This window comes from Spermophilus citellus (genome assembly GCF_964194105.1).
Source record: "Spermophilus citellus genome assembly, chromosome: 6".
Classification (NCBI taxonomy): Eukaryota; Metazoa; Chordata; class Mammalia; order Rodentia; family Sciuridae; genus Spermophilus; species Spermophilus citellus.
In genome coordinates this window covers 11,301,999-11,325,138 of record NC_138187.1, presented here as the reverse complement: position 1 = coordinate 11,325,138, position 23,140 = coordinate 11,301,999, and the positions used below count along the sequence as shown (strand labels likewise).

General features: G+C 40.1%; 1 protein-coding gene across 5 annotated transcripts in view; it reads right to left on the bottom strand.

Moving 5' to 3' along the window:
- Nucleotides 1–2,334: 2,334 nt before the first annotated feature.
- The window catches only part of MPV17L (MPV17 mitochondrial inner membrane protein like), a 77,033-nt gene continuing 56,227 nt past the window's right edge, over nt 2,335–23,140 (bottom strand). For 2 of the 5 annotated variants that reach the window (XM_081298737.1, XM_081298736.1), the window contains 3 exons: nt 9,412–9,482; nt 3,366–3,395; nt 2,335–3,169 (listed from right to left, as the gene is read on the bottom strand). In XM_081298737.1, the coding sequence (XP_081154863.1) occupies nt 2,990–3,169; nt 3,366–3,395; nt 9,412–9,482 (281 nt within the window). In that variant the 3' untranslated portion in view covers nt 2,335–2,989. Of the gene's footprint in view, nt 3,170–3,365; nt 3,396–9,411; nt 9,483–12,829; nt 13,194–23,140 lie in introns of those variants that run through there. The other 3 variants (XM_081298734.1, XM_081298735.1, XM_081298738.1) reach the window with 3 other exon arrangements.

Sequence of the window (23,140 nt, the reverse complement as noted above, 5' to 3'; positions counted from 1 at the left end):
GGCACAGAAATTCATTAACTTTTTAATACTCTCAGAAGATGAACCTAATTTTAAATGAAAGCTGCCTCTTAAACTATATTATGGTTGTTCTAGACCATAATTTGTTTTGGCAAGCACTCTGAAGAAATTCACATGAAATTTCAATGAACTACAAGTAAATTACCCATGTAGCAAAAAATATTTTTGGATAGCTGCAAATGAATGCTAAAAGATGATGGACTTTGGAAGAAAAATAGTAATCAAATAAAATATGTAGTGATGGCACATGGGTTAGAAATTATTCCCGGTAATCTGTCTCTATTAAGGAGACTATCCACATTTAATTTGGTCAAGTGTAGTTACACAGTGAACGTGAAGGCCCTATTGAGACACAACCCAAAATGCCGAAGTAAAATTTCTTTTTAGGGTTTTAATCCGAAAGAGAGAGAATAATTTTTTCCTCGATTCACTAAAAACCAAACCCTAACTTTTAGTATGTTTCATTTCTTTCATTCATTAAACAGTTTCTTATTCTGGCCCAAACAGCATCATTGCAAATCTAGTAATAATTAAATCTTCCCAAAGCTTCCTTCCCCTGAAGTAAATCCAGTGTGATCCATAACTACCAAATTTACTGACATTACAGCAGACAAATAATCAATTTCTCTATCCACCAAATTACCCAAGTGAACAGATTTTGAGAAAAAATATGGAAGTCGCAGGATAAGGCGGTCACACTTGCTAGAAGATTTTAAACATACCCAACCTCTCCTGTGACTTCTATTAATTTGCCTACAAAAAAGACTGATAAGGTGCAAATTATGAATGATTTTTAATTACAGGTGAGCTGGATGAAAGTACCTACATTTTTTTGAAAGTTGAGGAATGGTCAGTGGAAATTTCTCTCTGCGTTAGACACTACGTATATTTTTTTCTCTTGCTTTTCCTTTCTTTTCTTTTTTTATTTTTGCAGTGCTAGGGACCGAACCCAGCCAAATGCTGGGCAAATGCTCTACCACCAAGTCCCACTCCCAGCCCCTAAATGCTTATTTCTCTATACTTTCTCCTTCAAGACCCCATCTCCATTCATAGAGAAAGAAAGCTACCACCTCCCACACCCCAAGCCCTGCACCAAGACTCCATTTTTCAATTTTATGGAAAGGGTCAGATCTCTGGAGACTGCAGATGGAAACTAGATGTCCAAAAATTTTGACGCGTAGTACTTAATTATAATTATCCTGGATACACTTTTTCGATGACACGATTTGCTTTGTGTTAACAAATGGCTTTTCTGTTGTATTAACTACTTTTGAAATAATGCAAATAACAAATTGTTTTAGAATTCAACCATCTAGAAACTTTCTTAGTATTGTCCAAATGTAAAATATATCAACATCTATTAATTCAAATAAATTATATATTTAAAAGTTACATGTTTAAGAATTATGTAAACATATTACAAGTTATACAAATCACAGACTTAAAAATTTACAAATACATTCTTAAAGTTGATCTTAAATATAAATTCTCAAGATAAATTAGGAGTTTTAAGGGGGGAAAAAAAAAAGAGTTCAGGGGCAAGGTGTGGTGGTGCAGACCCTGTAAGCCCAGCAACTCAGGCAGCTAAGACAGGAGAATCACAAGTTCAAGGTCAGCCTGGGCAACTTAGCAAGGCCCTAAGCAACTTAGTGAAACTCTGTCTCTCAATAAAAAACAAACAAAAATGGATGGGAATGTGGCTCAGTGGTAAAACACCTTGGGTTGAATCTCCAATACCAAAAATAAAAAGAAAGAAAAAAAGAGTTCAAGGCTTCACATCTAGAAAATTGGGAAAAGGGTCCTTGGAAGCAACAGAATCGTGGGGTAGCTCTTGAGTGAAAGTGGCTGAAACTGTGCTCAGGGAGTCCTCCTGCCTCAGCTTCCTGAATAACTGGGACACCGTCCACATGACCAGGCCCAGTCAGTCACATAATTTTTGAACCTGCTGGTGTTGAGGTTAGACAAACTGGATAAATCTGAAAGATGGGCTCAAGTTTCTCACACCTACTTTAAAGTATACAGATTGATTTTAAAGCACTGAATCTTAAAAATACATCAGTGAGCTGGGTGTAGCTCAGCAGTGCTTGTTAGCATGAGCAAGACCTTGAATTTGACCCAGGGAGCTTTCAAGAAGAAAAAACAAAACAACTGTGTGAGATTTGGGGTAACTATTTTCCCTGGTACAGTATGGACTCAAGTTTCTCCTCTCAGAGAAGAAAAATTATTAGTTTTTTTAGAACTTTCATTCAATATAGTTCACTAAGAAGACAAATATTTTATTTCACATATCTAGGAAATGGGGTGTTTTAGTCAATGAATATGCTCAAAAGTAAAGAACATTAACTAAAAATATACTTAGATATTATGATATAAAAGTAGAATACATCAATAAAATATTGTTTGGAATGCTCATCATACTCTATTCTTTTTTGATGATAAAAGTGTACTTATAGAATTTAAACATCAGCATAATAATTATTAGAGAGTATTTCAGAGGGGAAATCTGATTATTCAGTCTTCTCCTTGATTGAGTTCTATGTAAGTAGAAATGCACTGTCAGGACTATATTTGATATAAAAGGTAATCTGATCCAAAAGTGTTTAGGAGACAACCTGAGATTTTAAAACAGAGATATAAACAAGTAGCACGGGGTCTCTGAACTCAACAGGCACTAAAATATTAGAACAGAAATATTAATAATTCTAAAATGCCCTTTTGCCACTGTAGTCAATTTTAGCCAAAATACCAGGAAAGCAAAAGCTTTAAAGAAGCAGGATTTTCAGAGTAGAACTGGGGGAGAAGATCTGGATGAAATTTAAAGGAACCATGGATCATTTAAAAGCAATTGGGTCTACAGAAGTGCGATTCTTCAAAATGGAGCTCAGACCTGATGAATGAAATGCTTTCTCTGCAGGGAATTCAGTGCACTTTGGGGACAAAAGGTAGTCCCATTAAGGGGGGCCCTGCCTCCTCACTTCCCTGGGCGCCTTCCTCCCACATCGGCCTCTTTTCTGTGAAGGAAGGCGAATGCCGACTGCAAGGTGCCATCGCCGCTCTGCTGGGAAAAGCAGAGGAAGGTGGCCCAGAGGAAACCACAGAGTCCAGTGTAAGCTGTCCTCCAGTGGACAGGAACCAGGCCGAAGTTGGTCAGCTGGAACAGAGAAAGTCTGTAAGGGCTCCACAAGTCAGAGGCAGGGTTGGCATTCTGAGTGGTTTTGTTTATTTGTCTATTTGGGGTTTTGTTTTGGCAGCGCTGGGGATCAAACCCCAGACCTCAGACATGCCAGGCAAGCCCCCTCCCACGGAGCTACACCCCAGCCCTCGGTTCCAAGGAGTTTGAAACTCACCTGTACAAAAGGCCAGTACATCAGACCTGTCTGGAATAAGGAAAAACCTGATTAGAATGCTTTTTCAATCTCACACACACAATTCTATAAAAGAACAAGAAATATGAGGAAGACAAAATGCCCAGGTGGTACACTGTTTCAGACTAAGCCGATTAAATTCAGATTACTCTTTTCTTCTTTTTTTCTTTCTTTCTCTATTCGCTTCTTTCTTTCTTTCTTGACTGTTCCCATTTCAGGCGTACTTTCTTTTTTTACTTGTTTATATTTTCTGAAGTTTCTAAACTAAACAGTTGCAAACCAAAGATATACTATGTACTTTTACATTAATATATATTACATGTACTACATATTTTATATTTAAAGTATATGTTCATTTGAGAATTTAACAAAGTATTTTTGTAAAGTAGCAAAAAATAATTCTCGAAGGCTAAACCCATTCAAATATGGCTTGACTTCTTCTTTCTTTTTCTTTTTTTTTTTTGGGGGGGGGATACCAGGGATTGAACCCAAGGGTGCTTAACCACTGAGCCACATCCCCAGCCCTTTTTATTTTTTTTATTTTGAAACAATCTCACTAAGTTGCTTAAGGCCTCACTAAGTTGCTGAGGCTGACCTTGAACTTGTGTGATCTTCCTGCCTCAGCTCCTGTGTCACCTGGATTAAAAGTCTGAGCCACTGCACTGGATCATCTTTTTTTAAATTTTTTTTAGATGTTGATGGACCTCTATTTTATTTATTTATTTGTTTGTTTGTTTGTTTATTTATTTATTTATATGCAGTGTTGAGAATTGAACCCAATGCCTCTCACATACCAGGCAAGTGCTCTACCACTGAGCTACAACCTCAGCCTCCTGGCTCACCTTTTATAGTTAAAAAAATATATATATATATTTGGAAATAATTTCAAACTTACAAAAACTAACAAGAATAGTCTAAGTAAGCTGGGCTCAGTGGTACACACCTGTAATCCCAGCAGCTAGGGAGGCTGAGGCAGGAGGATTAAGAGTTCAAAGCCAGCCTCAGCAATAGTGAGGCACTAAGCAACTCAGTGAGGCCCTGTTTCTAAATAAAATACAAAATAGGGCTGGGGATGGGGCTCAGTGGTTGAGTGTCCTTGAGTTCAATCCCTGGTAGAAAGAAAGAAAAAAAGAAAGAAAAGAAAAAGAAAAGAAAGAAAGGAAAGAATAGTCTAAAGAACATTCCTGTATTCTTTACCCAAATTCACCTATTTTTTTAACACTTTGTCCCATTTGCTTTATTAATTGCTTGCTCCATGCCTCCATCCCTCCATGCCCCCGCCCATGCACGCCCCTCTCCAGGCTACTTGCATGCATGCATCTGTCTGATATGGTTTTGTGGATCATCTGAGAGGACGCTATACACAGAATTGCCCCTTACCCCTGGATACTTAAGTATCTATTTCCTTAGAATTAGGATGTTCTTTTATATCACCACAATTCTATAGGTTATATAGTTATCAATTTCAATAAAGTTACCAATGACCATGCTTTATATATTGTCCATTGTGGGAGCCGCCCTGGATGACGGTGCCTTTAAGTCCTGATGTATGGGATTCTGAGAATTATTGCTTTCAGTCTGGCACAGTAGTGCCAGGTCACAGTAACTTGGGCATTACCCCAGCTCGGATAACAAGGAGTGGCTCCAGGAGTAGGTGTCACCCACTGGGGTTAAGTTACACTCACCTGTTCCTTTGTAATCCTACCCCTTCTACCTTTTTTGGATAGAATGTTCTAAGAAACAGTGTCCCCCCCAAATAAAAGCCCACTTCCAAAGTGTGCGCGCGCTCTCTCTCTCTCTCTCTCTCTCTCTCTGGCAGCCTCTTGTGACCTTCTCTTGTCCCCCTTTTGTGGAGCCTGAGGCCAGGAGCCAGAGAAAGCCAACCTGAAGCTTATAAAAGGTATTCTGTGTCTGTGTGGTATTTTGCATCACCCCGAATTCACACGACTGACTTTAGTTCAGCTGCCCGCACTGGATGGGGGTGGCAGTCCATATCCCATTTTTCCAATTGGCTATGTAAGGGCCTTCAGGGACACAATATCTTTATTTATTTTTATGTGGCACTGAGATTCAAACCCAGTGCCTCACGCATGCAAGGCAAGTGATCTACCACTGAGCTACAACCCCAGTCCCTTCATGTCATTTCTTTTCCTTATGGTACGTGATCTACTTTAGGATGAGGAATTGCATGTACTTGCCGTGTCCCATTAGTTCCATTGATTAGGGACTTTAAAAAAAAAAAAAACTATTATGACATTGCTATCTCTGAAGAGTAAAGTCTTGCTTCTCTTAGAATAAAAACAAATATTTTAATATGGGGAGGTTTGTCTGTGTTTCCTCATGATTAGATTTCAGTTATAATTCCTGGCTGGAACACTGCATGTGGGTGGTGTCATGTCCTCGAGGTATCCCCTCAGAAGGCGCATGATGCCCACCTGCCACTGATCAGAGATGTTCATTTTGATCACTGCTGGTGGTGTGGTTTTCCACTGTACAGTTGCCCTTCTTTTACCCTTGAAACTATCATGGGTAGCAATAATGTAACCTGTAGGGAGGCACCGAAGACCATTCAAACAGGAGCCCCTCCCCTTCAGGATATCCTCCTCCCTATGGGTGGATTCTCTGCCTGCAGCTGATCCTGTCTGACCCACTGTCCTGTTGTGATGGGCTGCCTCACGGTGAGCTTCCATCCCCAGCAGTGGTCCCCCATTTGACCCGCTGCTGCCAGCATCCTGCTCTCCCAGGTATTTCTCTCTTTATTATCTGTATGGACTCAGGATTTCCTACTTCTTTCTATGTTTTATAATCCATTACTCTGTTTCATTATTTTTGGTGCTCAGGTGCCCCAGATTTAGCCAGTGGGAGGCCCTTCAAGCTGGCTCCTACGTCCTTGTGCTGTGCCGTACCTTTTTTTTCTTTTTGAAAAATCTACTTCCTGGGGCTGGGGTTGTGGCTCAGTGGTAGAGCACTCGCCTAGCACGTGTGAGGCCCTGAGTTCAATCCTCAGCACCACATATAAATAAATAAAACAAAGATATTGTGTCTAACTACAACTAAAAAATAAACATTAAAAAAAAAGAAAAATCTACTTCCTGACAGGTAAGGTGATGCATGCCTGTAAGTCCAGCAACTTGGGAGGCTGAGGTAGGAGGATCCCAAGTTTGGGGCCAGCCTCAGCAACTTAGTGAGACCCTGTCTCAAAATAAAAAGGGCTGGGGAAGAATACAGTCCTGTATTCTGCAGTCCTTAAGAATTCTTCAGAGATAGCAATGTCATAATAGAGTGAAAAACAAAAGGCTCAGAAAATAGGAAATGTCCCTGATGAATGGGGATGTGGTTAAGCACTTCTGGGTTCAATCCGAAATTTAAAAAAAAATAAAAAACAAAACTTCCTTACATTCTGGTATAACGAGATGTTCCAGGCTTAACTAATACCTTGTACCTTGTACCTGTCCTTCCCTAGTCTTGGAACCAGTCATTCTTTAAGGAGTCCTCATTCATTCTTTTTTTATAAGGAATGATGTTAGAGACCAAAGTTTGAGCACTGATGGCACCATGTTATGTCAATAAAATCAGTGGCAGATGGGTGTGGTGGTACATGCCCGTAATCCCAGCTGCTCTGGAGGAGGATCTCAAGTTCAAAGTCAACCTCAGCAACTTAGTGAGGCCCTAAGTAACTCAGTGAGTGAGACCCTGTCTCTAAATTTAAAAATACAAAAAAAGGCTGGGGGTGTGGCTCAGTGGTTGAGCGCTCCTGGATTCACTCCCCAGTACCAAAAAAGAAAGAAAGAAAATCAGTGGCCAACAGGGCATGGAGGTGCATGCCTCTAATCACAGCAGGCATGGGCAAGGGTGAGGCAGGAGAATCACAAGTTCAAAGTCTCAGCCTCAGCAACTTAGCAACTATACAAAAACTATAAACTATGCAAGAGAAGAATGTAATATCAAATTGACTTGTTTTGTTTTTAGTACCAACAACTGAACTCAGGGGCACTCAACCACTGAGCCTCATCCCCAGCCCTATTTTGTATTTTATTTGGAGACAGGGTCTCACTGAGTTGCTTAGCACCTTGCTTTTGAGGCTGGGTTTGAATTCTTGATCCTCCTGCCTCAGGCTCCCAAGCTGCTGGGATTAGGTGTGCACCACTGCGCCCAGCTCAGATTGACTTCTAAGAGAGAATACATTTGAGCCCCAATACTGCAGCCGGTGAAAGGAGACTGAAATTGCATGCCTTCTGTGCACAAAGTGAAAAAACAAACCAAAAGGCTCAAGGACTACTTATACATGAACAACAAATATAGTAGTCACATCCTTCCCACCTCCATCTAAAGAACACAGACTGGAGTGGGGTGTGGTGGCATCCCCCTTTATTATCCCCATGAGGGGGGGGGGGTGAGGCAGAGAATCACAAGTTCAAGACCAGCCTCAGCAACTTAGCAAGGCCCTGTCCCAAAATAAAAAGAGCAGGGGATGTGGTTCAGTGGTAAAGTACCCCTGGGTTTTGTCCCCAGCACCAAAAAATATAGAAAGAAAGAGCATGGATTGGGCAGAGAAGTGGCTTCTTTACAACCAATACTCACACTACCACTTGGAGTCAAGATAGCCCTTTGTGGTGGATTCTTTGTGAATACTTCTGACTGCAAACACTTTGTACTATTAGTTTCATTGGTCAAACTCTAATCAAGAGCCCAGTTTGCAGCCAATTTCTCCTATGTCTAATACCACTAGCTCTGAACTCTTCTGTGTAGTAGAAACCTCACAATAGACCAAAGTATCTGAAATTCAACATTTCCCAAACTGAACCTGTCTTATTTTCTCTGATTGGCTCCCCTTCCTCCATGTCCTATGTCATATGAAGACACACCACACATACGGTTGCTCCAGCCAGAAATCTGCTCCATCCCTCACTCCTTGACACTGCTTTTGATGGAGAACTAAATACATCTGAAACATGAGGCCCATCTGCATATATTCTGGAATCCTGAAATTTTATCTCATTGTTATTAATAGAATCAAACCTGCTCTGGGCCAGAGATGAAAAATATCCCTGATTTTGCCAAGCCTTAGGATCGTGTTCAACAGATTTTTTATTGAATAAATGAATGAAATGTGTGCGGGGCTGGATTGTATGCATTTGTACTGAGCAAACAGCACAGCAGGAGACTTGCTCCAAGCCTAGGGAGAAACCTGGGAAACATCATCCTTCTCTGTAAATACCTCTGTGGCATTAAGAAGGTTCTTTTCACAAGGACTCAGCAGAAGGCACACCTGGAAACACTGGCTCTGAATGTGGGAACAATTTCATTAAAGCCACTCACATTCTCCAATTTCTACTTTGCAGCTAGCCTCTGAAATTTACAAAATAAATTGTGATCACTCATAAGCAGAAATATGATAAAGTCCCCAATCATCATGAATGTTGACTAAAATAAAGAGATTCTTTTCTACCCATGAGAAGCAAAGAGGGAGGGAGGGAGGGAGGGAGGGAAGGAGGGAGGGAAGGAAGGAAGGAAGGAAGGAAGGAAGGAAGGAAGGAAGGAAGGAAGGAAGGAAGGAAGGAAGAAAAATAAAACATAGGGCTGGGGATATATTGCCTCACATGCACAAGGTCCTAGGTTTGATCCCCAGCACCACAAAAAGATAAAGAAAAAAATATATATATAAACAACAATTTGAAAATATTTAATGCATGCCTTAATCCCAGCGACTAGGGAGGCTGAGGCAGGGGGATCATAAGTTTGAGGCTATCCTCAGCAACTTAGAGAGATCTAGTTTCCCAGTAAAAAAATCAAAAGGGCTGGGGACGTAGCTCAGCAGAAGAGCACTTGCCTAGCATACACAAGGGCCTGGGTTCAAAATCCTTAGTCCTGGGGAAAAAAAGAGAAAGAAAAAAAAATTCAAGACTTCTGTCACAGTGTTGATAGAGATACTGGACCAATCAAATTGGAACCCTAATTTAAAAATAGTTTTACTAAAACGTACTTAATGTTAAAAATCTGCAAATACAATTTCAAAAACCTGTCTTACCTTATACGTGTTCCAAAATTTCTGTTTCAGGTCCAAAAGTACGTCATCCTTTTCCTGAAGAATGCTCATACCTATGTACAAAAGCGCACACAGAAAGAATTTTAGGGATGGGGTGTACCTCAGTATTATTGCAATCAAAATTTAAATGTAGGGTATCAATTTAGCCTTCCTGAAAACTACTTCATCATCCCTGGAAAGAAATTTGGGGATGGGGGGACTCTCTTAGGAAGGGTATAAAAATCAGTGTAATTTAAAAATTCTGCCCCAATCCTGAATGGAATGTTTCTGGACTACTGTGTACAAGGACCTGGCTGTGATCCCCAGCACTGGAAAAAAACATTTTTTTTAAGCCAGGTGCAGAGGAGCACAAGTTCAAAGCCAGCCTCAGCAAAAGTGAGGCACTAAGCAACTCAGTGAGACCCTGTCTCTAAATAAAATACAAAATAGGGCTAGGGATGTGGCTCAGTGTTTGAGTGCCCCTGAGTTCAACCCATGGTACAAAAAAAATTTTTTTTAAATTTTTTTTTTTACAGATCCAGGTAAAATATTACTGTATAACAGTTCTTATTCAAGTTTTCCATTCCCATATTCAAAGTAACCAGCCATAATCACTCACTCAATATATTCCTTTTGATCCAACAGTGAAAACAGAACATAATCTTCATTTCAAAACTAGATAAATGGAGGCCCAGCCCCGTGGCACACTCCTATACTACCAGCCACTAGGGAGCCTGAGGCAGGAGGATCTCAAGTTTGAGGCCAGCCTGGGCAATTTAGCAAGATCCTGTCTTGAAATAAAAAGATGTGGGGATTAGCTCAACGATTGCCCAATATGTTCTAGGCCCCAGGTTCAATCCCATGTACAAAAAAAATAATAATAAAAAACTAGATAAATTTTAAAGTAATGGCAAATACAAAGTTAGAATAACAGTTTATAGCAGAACAAATATTTTTTTCAACAAAAAAAAATGGTAAGAATCCACACACACATACAAAGTAACATTAGTATAATGAACCTGTCAGTGAGGTTTTCAAACATTTTGTGAAATGCTGAATATTTTTAAATTTCCTTTTTTTAAAAAAATATTTTTTAGTTGTCGATGGACCTTTATTTTATTTATTTGTATGCAGTTCTGAGAATCAAACCCAGTGCCTCACGCATGCTAGGCAAGCGCACTACCACTGAGCCACAACCCCAGCTCCTCCTTTTTTTTTTCTTTTTTTTAATGCATGCTAAACACATGCTCTACCACTGAGCTACATCACTACCCTAATGTTATTCATTTTAAAAAGACTGGTAGACTCTGGATATTCTAGCAACTACAAATTTCCCATCAGTATTATTCTAATCAGAGTTTAAATGCAGGGTATCAATTTAACCTTCCTGAAAACTACTTCATCATCCCTGGAAAGAAATTTGGGGATGGGAAGACTCTCTTAGGAAGGGTATAAAAATCAGTGTGATTTAAAAACTCTCCCCCAACCCTGATTACCAAGGAGGGGAAATCAGAGACTTATTAGTCAATTGCAGGAGATTCTTAGAACAAGAATCAAAAGAAAACCCAGCAAAAAAAATATCGGTAATACTGTGTTCCACTTGCCCAGCATTAGTTAAATGCTATGCACTTCCTGTGTACCATTTCACCTGACCCACCTAACAATTCTCCAAAGTAGGTAAGGCTAAAAGAAGGAAAAAAGATTAGGGAGGCTAATAACAGTGGAGTCCAACGTAGCTGTCCAATTCCAAGCCAGACCTCAAAACCGTCAGTACTCTGCCTCCCCAAGGTGGTCCTGGCACAAAACATCATCAGACTTAGGCAATTTCCAAGTAACACCTTCAACAAGCATCCAACTCACCCCTCCTGCCTTCCCTCTTTGTTGTAACATGAAGAGAGGGAAAATGGAGGAGAAATCAAAAACCAAAGCAAAGCAGCAATCTGAGCAGGAGTCTCTACCAGGGCCCTCAGGCCTCAATCACAAAAGACCAAAACCACTGAGACTTAGCTTTTTCTGACCTCAGACAGACAACAGCTCACCATCAGGGTCTCAAGATCAAGAACATGATTGACAGCCCAAAGATGTGGTCTTTGGGGTGAATCACTATTTGTAAGATGAGAATAAGGAGAGTACCTGCTTCATTGGTTGAAGATTAAAACAAATCCTGACCCCTTCACCAGTGTAAGGCCACTGTACTAACAGGCACAGGAACCTATTTGCAAACCTGGTTGGGAAGGCCCACTGTGGGACCAGGCACAGATCTTCCAATAAAATCAGGAGGCCCCTGCTCTCAGGCTGTCTAGTCTCCCCATCCCACTGACCCCATCCGCCAGAGGTTAGCTGAGACTTCAACAGGCAACCAGGTCTTTGATGATTCCTGTACCGTCTGTAGGGACTGTGGCCACCAAGCTGGGCTACAATTTATCTGGTATTCGAAAGAAGATTATGTTCTATTTTTACTGTTGGCCTCCCTAAATAAGATCTTGGGGCAGGGATGTTTCCTCAAGTTGGTGGCTCCCTGCTCTCAACCAGTTTTAAGAGTCACTGAGCCACTGAGAGAGGTCCCCTCCCAATTTGGGAGGGAATTTGTGACTCCCAGTGCCAAGGTTAGGTTGCAAACTGTAGAGATTTTCTTCAGAAATGCGTGTCCCTCCCCAGTTACCTGCCCGGATCGAGGCTACATAAGTTGCTAGGATGTTGGAAAGCTACCCACCCACCCCTTCTGTATTTCTTGGTGGTCGGGCAAGGGTTGCCAAAGTCAGACCTTCCACCTGCTGGCACATTTTCTGAAGAGAAGGCTTCCTTGCAGGTATAGAGTCCCCTCAAATTCTGAGTGAGACCCCCATGGAAAATCTTGTTACCAAAGCAGGACTAGGAGCCTGGGCGTGGATTTTCTGGGCAACTAGGCCCAGCGACAGGTTCCACCTGCTCTGCTTCCCACAGTTCTGGGTCCCCTAGCACTTTGATGGTGTGTTGGACCCAGAGCATGAATTTTCCAGCAGCAGGATGCCTCCAGGGAGTGCAGTTGCTACAGGGTCAAGCTGGGGTTTAGGGAAAGGACCCCAAACCCTACCTATGTCCACTCTTGAACTCTGTCCAAATCGCCTCTGCTCTGATCCCTGGCCCACCGGACTCCCCAGCTCCCAGGCCTCCCTAATTCCTCTCTCTGAGAAACCTCAACTTCCAGTCCCAGGTACCTCAGACCGGGTTCCCAGCCTCCAGTCCCCACCCCAGGGCTTTCAAACCCGGTCCCCACCTCCAGAGCTCCCTGTTTCTGCCTCAGTGCTCCGTCCCTGCAACAGTGCGCAAGGATCCTCCGCCCCCTCAGTCCTTTAACCTCCTTCTGGGCCTCCAGTACCCTAATCTCGGCACTCAGGCCCGCTAGTACCCCGGTCCCCTGGACCCTGCCCTGGCCCCTCACCGACATAGAAGGCCGAGAGGGCGATGGGCCCTCCGAACAGCTGGTCGCACAGCACCTTGGTCAGGACCACGCGCGGCGCACGCCCGGGCAGCGCGCGCTCCAGCAGGCGCAGCCACACGTAGTTGAAGTTGGCGTGGAAGGTCACGGCCAGGGTGGCCACGCGCCGCGTCTGGCGCCAGTCTGCCGGGCCGCCCCGCAGCCGCTGCTGGAGCGCGTCGCCGGCCGAGAAGAGCCCGGCGTAGAGCAGGACGTTGGTGGGCCACGGGTAGCGCTGGGCCGCGCGCGGCAGCGCCCGCCACCATCCAGCCATGCCGGTGCCTGGGCACCCGCCCAGCCGCCTTACTGCACTGCCTCGGCCACCCGCCGCCCGCGAGCTCAGCACCTCCACCTCCACCTTCACCTCCACCTCCACCTCCACCTGCCTCCTCCGGATGCTCGAGGGCGATTGGGCGCCCCGCGCACGCCCAGCCCGCGCGTCCAATCCCGAGGCCGCTGGCCATCGTGGGGGCTGAGCATTTGGAAAGCGCCTGGTCCGCGCGCTAGAGTCCATTTGCATGAAATCTCCAGAATAGGCAAATCCAGACTGACAGAAGGTAGATTAGTCGTGGTCAGGGCTGGGCCATGTGAGAACAAAAAGGGACTGCTTGGGGTTCTTTTTAAGAGTGACCAACACGTTTTGTAATCAGACCCGGGCGATGGTTTGCAGGACTGTGTGAATATGCTAAAAGACATTTAATCGTACTTTAAAAGGATGAATTTTGTGAATTCTATCTCACAAAATAAAAGATTCGGGCTCAAAAAAAATGGCAATGTATTCTAAATGCTTGCATGCAATGAATTCATTCAGCACACAAAATACACTGACAGTGTCACTTCTTTTGGAGAAAAACAAGGGTTAAAATCCGAGACTTTTCGTGAATGTGAGATGGGCCAGTGTGCCTACTGTCTTCTCTTCAGTTGGCCCTCGTTTGTCACTGCCTCCCCACAACAGCCTGAGTTCCCGGGCATTGTCCCGTGAGCAGGGGTCAGTGGACACCAGAACAGGCAGAAGCTCTGCCCTCATGGAACTCATTTTCTCCTTACTTCTTTTCCTGTTCTTTCCACACTTTCTGTTTATCCTATTTTACTTAATTTTTAAATGTGTATTTTTAACCGTTTTCTTCCACATTAAAAAAAATTTAATTTATTCATTTATTTTTCTATATGGCACTTCCCCCTCCACTCTTCCCACCTCTTGGTTCCTAGCTTCTACTCTACTGATTTTCCTTTGATTTTCATGAGATCCCTGCCTCTCTTCTCCATTTTCCTCTGTGGCTTCCACTTATGAGAGAAAACACATGATTTTGACCTTCTGGGTTTGACTTATTTCCCTTAACATATGTTCTCAAGTTTTATCTATTTTTCTGCCAATGACATAATTTCACTGTCTTTATGGCTGAATAAAACTGCATTGTGTATATGTATCACATTTTCTTTATCCATTCATCTGTTGATGGTCACCTAGGCTGGTTCCATAGTTTGGCTATTGTGAATTGTGCTACTATAAACACAGGTCTGCATGTGTCACTGTAGTATGCTGACTTCAATTCTTTAGGATAAATACTGAGGAGTGGTATTGCAAGTCATAAGGTGGTTCCAAGCCTAGTCTTTTGAGGAACCTCCATACTGATTTCCACAGTGGCTATACTAATTTTCAATCTCACCAACAGTTTAAAGGTGTTCTTTTTTCTCCCCATCCTCTCTAGCATTTACTACTCTTTATATTTTTTTAATAATTTTTAGTTGTAGATAGACACAATGCCTTTATTTTTTAAATTTTTAGCTGTAATTAGACACAATACCTTTATTTTATTTATTTTTATGTGCTGCTGAGGACTGAACCCAGTGCCTCACATGTACTAGGCAAGCTCTCTGCCACTGAGCCACAACCCTAGCCCTGTTTATATTTTTGATGACTGGTGTGAGATGAAATCTCAGTGTAGTTTTTATTTGCATTTCCCTAATTGCTAATGATGAACATTTTTTCATATATTTGTAGGTCATTGAATTTCTTCTTTTACAAAGCATCTATTTAGTTTGTCCATTTAATTGGATTTTTTTTAGTGATAAATTTTTTTAGTTCTTACATATTTTAAACATTAATCCTCTATCAGAAGATGTTTTAGTCAGCTTTGTTGCCACTATAACTCCCCCCAAAAAATCTGCAAAGAACAATTTTAGAGGAGGAAAAGTTAATTTGGGGGTTCACAACTTCACAGGTCTCAGTCCATAGACAGCCAGCTCCATTTCTCTGGGCCTAATGTGTGGCAGAACATCATGGCAGAAGAATGTGTAGGAAAGTGGCTCAGGACATGGCTAACCAGGAAGAGAGACACTGCAGACCAGGGACAAATATATACCACAAAATATGCCCCCCATGACCCTCCTCCTTCAACCAGACTCTACCTGTCTACAGTTATCACCCAGTTAATATTAACCCAGTTTAGGTTAAGGTTCTCATAACCTGATCATTTCACTCCTGAACTTTCTTGAATTGTCTCATGTATGAGCTTTTGGGAGAGACCTAATACCTAAACCATAACAGAAGAATAGTTAACAAAGATTTTCTCCCATTCTGTAGGTTCTCATTCCTAATTGTTTCCTTTGCTATGCAGAAGTTTTTTTCAATTTGATAACATCCCATATATTAAATCTTCACATTATTTCCTGAGCTTTAGGGGTCCTATTGAGATAGTTAGTCATTGCTTGTGCCGATATGTTGGAAGCATTGGCTTTACATTTTCTTCTAGGAGTTGCCTAGTTTCTGGTCTAATTCCTAGGTCCTTCATCCATTTTGAGTTGATTTTTGTACAGCATGAGAGATAAAGGTCTAGTTTCCTTATTGTGCATGTAGATAACCAATTTTCCCAGCACCATTTGTTTAAAAGGCTGCTTTTTCTTCAATGTACGTTTTTTGGCTCCTTTGTCAAGGATCGGATGACTATACCTCTGTGGGTTTGTCTTTGTGTCTTCTATTCTGTACCACTGGTATATGTGTCGTTTCTTATGTCAGAATCATGTAGTTTTTGTTACTATAGTATAATTTGAAGGCAGGTATTTTGATACCTCCAGCATTGCTTTTTTGTCTTAGGATTGCTTTGTCTATTTTGGGTCTTTTATTCTTCCAAATGAATTTTAGGACTGTTTTTTCTAAGTCATTGGTATTTTGATGGGGATTGCTTTGAATCTGTATATTGCCTTTGGTAGTTGGCCATTTTAATGATATTAATTATGCCTATACATGAACATGGGAGGTCTTTCCATCTTATGAGGTCTTCTTCAATTTCTTTCTTCAGTGTTCTGTAGTTTTCATCGTAGAAGTCTTTAGCCTTCTAGATTTATTCCTAGGGTTTTTTGTTTTTGAGACTATTGTGAATAAAATAGGGGTTTTTGACATTCTAAATATAGGATCATTAACTGCAGTGATAGTTTGTCTTCTTCCTTTGCTATTTTTATTCCTTTTTAAATTCCCTTCTTTTGCCTAATGGTGCTGGCTAAAATATCTAGCACTATAATAAATAGGAGGGGTGAGAGTGGACATCCTTGTCTTGTTCCAGATTTTAAAGGAAATGCTTTCAGTTTTTCCCCATTTATTATGAGATTGGATTTGGTTTTTCATAAATAGTGTTGAGGTAGCTTCCTTCTATCCCTAATTTCTTCAGTGTTTTTATCATGCATGGGTGCTGAATTACAATTATTGATTTGCATGTTAAACCATCCTTGTATCTCTGGAATAAAACCAATGTTTTATTCATGATGTACAATCTTCATAATATTTTGTTGAACACTAATATTTTATTAAGAATTTTTGCACCTAAGTTCATCCAGGATGTTGGTCTGTAGTTCTCATTCCTTAATGCATCCTTATCTAGTTTTAGTATGAGTATGATATTGATTTCATAGAATGAATTTGGAAGTGTTCTTTCCCTTTCTACTTCATGGAATAATTTGAGGAATATTGACATTAGTTCTTTAAATGTCTGGTAGAATTTGACTGAGAATCCATCTGGTCCTGGGCTTTTCTTTGTAGGGAGGCTTTTTTTTTTTTTTTTTTTTTTACTGCTTCTGTCTTATTACAAGTTATTGGTCTGTTTGTTTCCTCTGTCCTCTTGATTCAATTTTGTTAGATTATATGTGTCTAGAAATGTATCCATTTCTTCTAGATTTTCCAATTTATTGGACTATAAATTTTCAAAATAGTCCCTAATGAGCTCTGGGTTTCTGTGATGTCTGTAGTATTTTCTCCTTTCCTCTCCTCTAATTTTATTAACTTGGAATTTCTCTCCTTTTCTTTTGGTTAGTTTGGCTAAGGGCTTATAGATCTTGTTTATCTTTTCAAAGAACCAACTTTGTTTCACTGATTCTTTGTATTATTTTTTTTTTATTCTCAAGTTCATTGATTTCAGCTCTGATCTTATTTCTTTCCTTCTACTGGTTTTGGGATTGGTTTGTTGTTCTTTTTTTCAAGGGACTTGAGATTCACCATTGGGTTGTGTATTTGGGATCTTTCTGATTTTCTAGTGTAGGCACTCATAACTATAAACTTTCCTCTTAGAACTGTCTTTATAATGTCCCAGATGTTCTGATATGTTTTTTTAACTGTTCTCAAAAAAATTTTAATTTCTTCCCTGATTCACCCATTCATCATTCAAAAGTGTATTTTTCAATCTTCCTGTGTTTTTATAATTTCTATAGGGTCTTGTCATTTTGATTTCTAATTTCATGCAATCTAATAAGATGCAAGGAATTATACCTTTTTTGTGTGTATTTGCTAAGAGTTGCTTTGTGGCCTGATTTTTAACTTTAAATTTTTAAAATAATTCCAGAATTACAAAAAGAGTTGAAAAAATAATTTATTGAGTATCATTATGTGTCAGGCAATAAACTGGAGGCTTAGAAAGGACTTATAATTGCTGCTGCTTCTTTTTCTTCCCAGGGCTGAGGATTGAACCCAGGGGCTTGTGAATGCTAGGCAAGTGTTCTGCCACTGAGCTATGTCTCCAAATCCAGGGATTTGTATTTTCTATGTTTTTTTTAATCCAATTCCTGTCTAAATTAGAAGAAATTCATATGATCTATGAGAAAAGAAACTCTCCCTAATGATTCCTACACAATTCTCTTAACCAAATTTGTTGAAATAAATAGAAAAATTTGGTTCTTAGAAAAGGAGACCTGGAGCTGGAAGTGGGGTGGGTTATGGTTAGGGCTGCCAAGTAAAATAGAAGGTGCCCAGGTGCCCAGTTACCTATGGAGATCAGATAAACAAAGAATAACTTTTTAGGATAAGTATATCCCATACAAAGTTTGGGGCATAGTTGAATTGAAAACATCTCCATTATTCATCTGAAATTAAAAGTTAATTGGATATCCTGTATTTAATTTTTATTTTGCTAAATCTGGCAACCCCAGGGGCATGGGACTGATGTTAACTGGGAGCCTACTGCATGTGTCAGTTCTGTACATTGTCTCATTACTCTCCACAAAGAGTCAGCCAAAATCCAGGGAGGTCTTTATCAAGCAGCTCAACATATTTACTTAATGAGAGCTGAAAGGAATGTTTAGAAGGCTTGGATGGTTTTACATGCATTGCTGTATACTTGTCTCTTCTTAAAAGCGATTTTTAAAAATTCAGTAACTACAGAAAACCTATTAATCAAGCAAATTCTAAGACTAGCATAGCCTTCAAACAAAAGATGTTCTCAGATTCATTAATTAATTACAGTGATGCTTTGTCATCTGTGGAAGCTGTAATTCAGAGCCCTCCAGCAATAATGAGATAACACATTCATGTGGTATTAAGATCCCTGAACAGTGGGGGAGGACTGGGGAACAGAGCACTGTATTAAAATGTAAAAGGAGAGTTCTGTTAGGAGCTCTTTCAGCAGGGAATAAGTGGGGGACTGAGCTTCAATTTACAATTGAGGATCATATTAAAAATACACGCACACGATGACAATGATGCTTATTGTAGCTGCTATTATTTCATTTTGTAAAAATAAATTGGGGCTTAATAAGAACCACCGATTGGCCCACAATGTCTAAACTCTTTTTCTTCCAACCCTGAAGTTTCTGACAACTGAAAGACTTCTATGCCTAAAAGCTTTAAGACCAATGGTCCACCCTTCCAGGAAAGGTAGTGGAACTGAGGGAAAACCTGAATAAGTCCTCTTGCTTCAGTTGATTTCAGTTACTTGCTTTTATCAACAATTTGAGAGGTCACCTAGTTCAGCAATATGCTCCCATGAGCTTCACTGGGGATGATGCCTCTGGGTCTCAATGGTAATGGCAGCCTGAGTTCTTTTTCAGAAACTTAATGGCTGCTTTTGTGACCTGGAGCCTATTGAAACAACTGACTCTTCACTTGGGCCCATGCAAGTGTCCAGAGGGTGACCTTCGATCTCAGAGGCCAACACTCCACCCTGAGTTCTGTGAGCTGCTCTAGAAAATAAATGAACCTGAGCAGGAGGTGTGGGAACCCCAGTTTATAGCCCCTTGATCAGTAGTTCCTGAGGCCCAGACTTAAGACTGGCTTTGATGTGAGGGCAGTCTTGGGGACTGAAATGTCAACCTGTGGGATCTAATGCTATCTCCAGGTAGATGATGTCAGAATTGAATTCAACTAGAGGACACCCACACTGGTGTCTGCTGCAGAATGGTGTGCTTTTGAGGAGAAGAAACCGCCACACCTTCTGAGGTCACAGAAGTCATCTGTGTGGATTGTGGTATGAAAGCAGAGGAAAATTGTGTATTCCAGAACATTCTTCATGTTGGCTCTAGAATTTCTTGACCTGAATGATAGGAAGGCTGCTTTAATTTGGAGGTGTGTCCTGCAAGCACAAGGTTTTTGTTCCCAGTGTGGCGATTACTTTGTATTACATTATTTGATGGTTGCTTTCTATTTTTAAAAATATTTTGGTTTTTTTAGTTTGTAGTTGGACAGAATACCTTTATTTTATTTTTATGTGGTGCTGAGGATCAAACCCAGCACTCCACACGGGCTCGGTGCTCTATCACTGAGCCACAACCCTAGCCCCTATTTTCGATTTTACACCATTATAAACAATGCTACTATAGACATTCTTACAGCAAACTTTTTTTTCCCCCAGTACTAAGGACTGGACCCAGGGGCACTCTACCACTGAGCTACATCCCTAGTCTTCTTTTTTATTTTGAGACTGGGTCTCACTAAATTGTCCAAACTGATCTCAAATTTGCAATCCTACTGCCTGTAGGATTACAGGCAAGGGCCATTGGCCAGGCTTGCATTTCTTCTATGACAAGTAATGGTGAACTTTTATTCATGTTTATTGGCTATTTGCACGTTTTTTCTTCTTATATTGTCATTGCTCATTTACCTTTTGGGCACACCATTTTAGAAAAATCTTGGTACTTTCATAAAATGTAAATAAAACTGAACAAATTAAAATTAAATTGTAGTTTTGAAAAAAACTTTTTAAATTCTTGATTTCACATGACCACATCAATCCTAATGTATCTGCTTCAGATTTTCCAAGACTTAATACCCAACTCTGCTTCTGTGATAACTAGATGATGGCGGAAAACTTTCCAATATTAAAAAAAAGTCCTTTTAGTACCAGAAAAATATCTATGGGAATGTTTTCTACAGTCTTTAATATTAATAAATCACTACATCTTGATGGCAGTGGTTAGTTTTGCTTACTTTTCTTCTATGTCTAGCAGATTATCACTGAACAAACATTTTCAGTATTTAGAACATAAGATTTTAACTTGATAGCTGAGGGATGGATTCATTCATAATTTATTATTCTTTTATCCTACTTTATTTTCCTTAAATTTACAAGTAATTAACATATTATATTGCTATTTGTTATCTATTTCAATAGAATCTAAGAATCAAAAAAGGCAAAGATTTAACCTTTTTTAATCACCATTGAATCCCTAATTTCTACAGTACTCCCTGGACTAAAATGGACCCTCGGAAAACACTTGTCTAACCAATGTATTCAATAATTATTCATGGAACCATAATTGCATGCCACACAGTGGGCTAGCTACACTGGGGAGGTAAATTTCCTCTCTGCCCATAGAGTGTCTTTAAAATACGATACTCATGATACCCAGACTGAAAACAATGGAAATATTTGGAAAATGAAATTTACTCATTGTGCCAGTATATATTCTTTATTCATACATTCAATGATTAATTTTTTGACTCACCTATTGGCTAGTCATTGGGAATAGAATAATATTAAAGACAATTAAAATAATATTAAACACAACCTCCTCTCTGCCTGCAGAAATGGCATTTACACCAAAGAAGACAGACATTAAGCAACTAATTACTTTTGCCAGGCACCGGTGTTGCACACCTGTAATTCCAACAGCTCAGGAGGCTGAGGCAGGAGGATCACAAGTTCAAAAGCAGCCTCAGCAACTTATCGAAACCCTGTCTCAACACGAAATACAAAAAAGGGCTGAGGGTGGGCTGGGGATATAGCTCAGATGGTAGAGTGCTTGCCTTGCATGCACAAGGCCCTGGGTTCAATCCCCAGCACCACCAAAAAATAAATAAGTTAATAAATAAAGGGCTAAGGCTGTGGTTCAATGGTTAAGTGCCCTTGGGTTCAATCCCCAATACCAAACAAACAAAAAACCATCCTAAATTATTTGCAGTTTTGCTAAGCACACTGAAGAGGTCTAGGTGCCTCTAAGCACTTATGACATTCCCCTGAGAAAGTGATATTAAAACTCCTACGAAAGGATTTAGAAATTATAGAAGCCAAAAAGGAAAGAAAAGAAGAACAGTCCCATTAAAGGAAACAACTTGTGGTGAAGGCTTTTGTTAACAGTCAAGATCAAGAGGTAGACAGGGGCCAAATCATACCTGAGGGCCATGTAAAGGATGTGCCCATTACTCTATAAACAGCTGAAGGTGTCTAAGGTGGAGATAATCTACAGAGCCTAAAATATTTACATCCTTTACCAAAAAAAAAAAAAAAAACTAAAAAGTCTGCCAAATCCTAATCTACATAGTTCAGTAGTTTGTTCCTTTTATTTCTTTATAATATTCTATTTTATTATAGGAATAGATTCCAGTTTGCTTTTTCAAATTTGGGTTTGACATTTGGGTTGTTTCCTAGTGAGCCTTATTCCATTTGATGTGCCCTCATGTTTCTATCCTTGTTTTGTTTTTTAACTATTGCTAGTCATAACCTACTAAATTGATTTTACAACCCCTTAATGAGGTGACTCTCAGTTTTTTAAAAATGGTAAGGACATTAACTGTAGTAATAGAGGATGGGAACATGTAGAATAAGGAAAGGGCTTGTATTAAAGGACTGAGTGGTGAGGAAACTTGACAATTAAATGTTGGACTAAAACAAAAACGAAAACAAAATGACAAAAAAAAAAAAAAGCAAGTAAGCATGACCAAAATTTTTACAGATGAGGAAACTAAAACACCAAGAGGTTAAGTAATTTGCCCAAGTAGTCTTTAGAAGGGGAAAAACCAACAAGCCCAGCTCCACCTGGAGCTGCAATCTGAGTCCCTATCAGTAGGCTACAATATCAACCAGGAAAAAGCATAATCTAGTTTTTATGTCTTTGATTTAAAGGTCTAAAGTGGTAAAACACAAAGACCAAAGAACCATTCTAGCATACACTATTCGAAATTATTTTATTCCTATAAAAGGCTTTGCTAGAACAACTGTCAAAATCTAAATTGAGTCTACTGATTAGAAAACAGTGTTGTATTAAGGAAATTAACCTGGTTTTACTGATTGTACTGTGGCTGTGGAGGACAGTGTTCTTATTGGGGGGAAAAACACATTAAGTCATTTAGGGATGAATGGGCATCATGCAACCAATTGAAGTGATTCAGATTATTATTTTGTGTGTATGTATGCATGTGGAGAACAATAAAGAAAGATGACAAAATGTCAGCATTTGGGGAATCTGGGTGAAAAGTTTATGAAAATTCTTTTCTTGAAACTTTTCTGCAAGTCTGAAATTACGTCAAAATAAAAATGAAAGTAAGGGGCTGGGGCTATAGCTTAGTGGCAGAGCGTTTGCCTAGCATGCATGAGGCACTGGGTTTGATTCTGAGCACCACATAAACAAATAAAATAAAGGCATTCTGTCCATCTACAACTACCAAAAAAATTTTTAAATGAAAGTAGGGAGAAATAAAATAATATTCTGAAATCTTATGCTCTCAGAAACCTCTCTTGGGTATCAAAAATGTATGTATCATAAGAAAAGTCACAACTCGTCTCATTAAGGCTGGAAATG